The 1,597-nt window shown below is 64.4% G+C and overlaps 2 protein-coding genes across 2 annotated transcripts; one reads left to right on the top strand and one right to left on the bottom strand.

Moving 5' to 3' along the window:
* Positions 1-31: 31 nt before the first annotated feature.
* On the top strand, positions 32-421 carry EMIHUDRAFT_256794 (hypothetical protein; the record flags this gene model as incomplete). Its single annotated transcript, XM_005766014.1, has 1 exon — positions 32-421. A coding segment is annotated over one exon (390 nt), but the record flags the coding sequence as incomplete, so codon positions are not given.
* Positions 422-1,201: 780 nt separating this feature from the next.
* EMIHUDRAFT_256793 (alpha-tubulin) lies at positions 1,202-1,576 on the bottom strand (the record flags this gene model as incomplete). The annotated part of the gene is made up of 1 exon (XM_005766013.1): positions 1,202-1,576. One exon carries the CDS (start codon positions 1,574-1,576, stop codon positions 1,202-1,204), a length of 375 nt encoding a protein of 124 aa, XP_005766070.1.
* Positions 1,577-1,597: the final 21 nt, after the last annotated feature.

Here is a 1,597-nt window from a genome sequence, read left to right as displayed (position 1 = left end):
CAAGGCGATTGGCTCGGTCGACGTGCAAAAGGGATTCCCAGACTTTAGCCCACAGTTTTACGGCTTCCAGGTCGACCCGCTCGAGGGCAACCGCGTGTGGTATGTGGCGAGAGGCCGCGGCACCAACACCGGCCCGTTCCCTCCCTTTGCACCTGTCCCGACGGGGCGCTCGCTGGTCAACCCGCCGCAAGCCTGCAGCCTCACCTTCGACGAGAAGGGACTCGTGACCAAGTACACTATTGGCGTGGTGATGGACCGGCAAGTCGGCAACACGGGAGGCCTGGGCGGGCTGTACGGCATCCTCTATGCGATCGGCAGACCGCTGCCCTTTCCCGAGGCGCAGCCGTGGCAAATGTCGAAACGGTACAGGCTCTTCCAGGGCGTGGGCAGCCTGGTTGGCGCGCTGGCGGGCAGGAAGTGAGAGCGCGTGCGTGGTGGGCTCTCAACGCCGCCCGCGGTGTGCGGCGTGCACCGCGGGCGGCCTCGCGCGCCGGCGGGCGGGCGGGGGCGCGTGCGTGAGCGGAGTGTGAGGGCCGAGAGCCGCTGAGCGCCGTGAAGGATGGTTGAACTTGATCTTGAAGGAGTTTCGTGTGTCGAGTGAGCGGACTGAGGCCTGACGCTCGTGTGAGCCGGCCGGAAAAGAGAGCGCAGCTGCGGAGATGTCTCACAAGCAGAGTCAAGCTCAAGAGACCCTGAGCGCCTGACCGCGCAGACGGCGCAGTCGGCAGTCGCAGAGTCCCGCAGAGACCAGAGATGCGGGGAGTGACGCAGCGCGAGCCGTGCCTCTCCGCCGCGGACGCACGCGTCGAGCAGCGAGATCAGCATGGTTGGCGCTCGCGCCAAGGTCGGCTGTAACCTCGATCCGCTGAACCTCCTGCGAGGACTCCTGCGCGAGCGCAGCTGTATGCGACATAGGTCATAGCACAAACACGGAAGCGGGTACTAGGGTGTGGGACATGGTACACACAACATAACGGTGCGGTAGGTAGACAATCTACCTCCAATCCCATCTATGATCTAACCGACCGACGGAGACGTCAACTCCGCAGTCACAAACGGTCATGAGTGATGAGAGGTGATAGAGGCGGCTCCACATCGGGAGGTCTAGGCTCCCGTGTGTCGCCGATGTTCGCATGCAAGAGACGCGAGGCCGGCCCGGCGGCTAGTGCGGGCCACGCGGCAGCGCAGCGCCGGCGCGCGCCTAGTACTCCTCGCCGCCCTCCTCGTCGTACTCGCCCTCCTCCTCGGCCGAGGCGTCCTGGTACTGCTGGTACTCGGAGACGAGGTCGTTCATGTTGGACTCGGCCTCGGTGAACTCCATCTCGTCCATGCCCTCGCCGGTGTACCAGTGGAGGAAGGCCTTGCGGCGGAACATGGCGGTGAACTGCTCGGCGACGCGCTTCATCACCTCCTGCATGCAGGTCGAGTTGCCCATGAAGCCGACCGACATCTTGAGGCCCTTGGGCGGGATGTCGCAGATGGCGCACTTCATGTTGTTGGGGATCCACTCGACAAAGTAGGACGAGTTCTTGTTCTGCACGTTGAGCATCTGCTCGTCCACCTCCTTGGTCGACATGCGCCCGCGGAAGAGCGCGGT

The sequence above is a fragment of the Emiliania huxleyi genome (genome assembly GCF_000372725.1).
Source record: "Emiliania huxleyi CCMP1516 unplaced genomic scaffold EMIHUscaffold_5275, whole genome shotgun sequence".
In the NCBI taxonomy this organism is placed as follows: Eukaryota; Haptophyta; order Isochrysidales; family Noelaerhabdaceae; genus Emiliania; species Emiliania huxleyi.
This window is presented reverse-complemented; position numbering and strand designations above follow the sequence as displayed.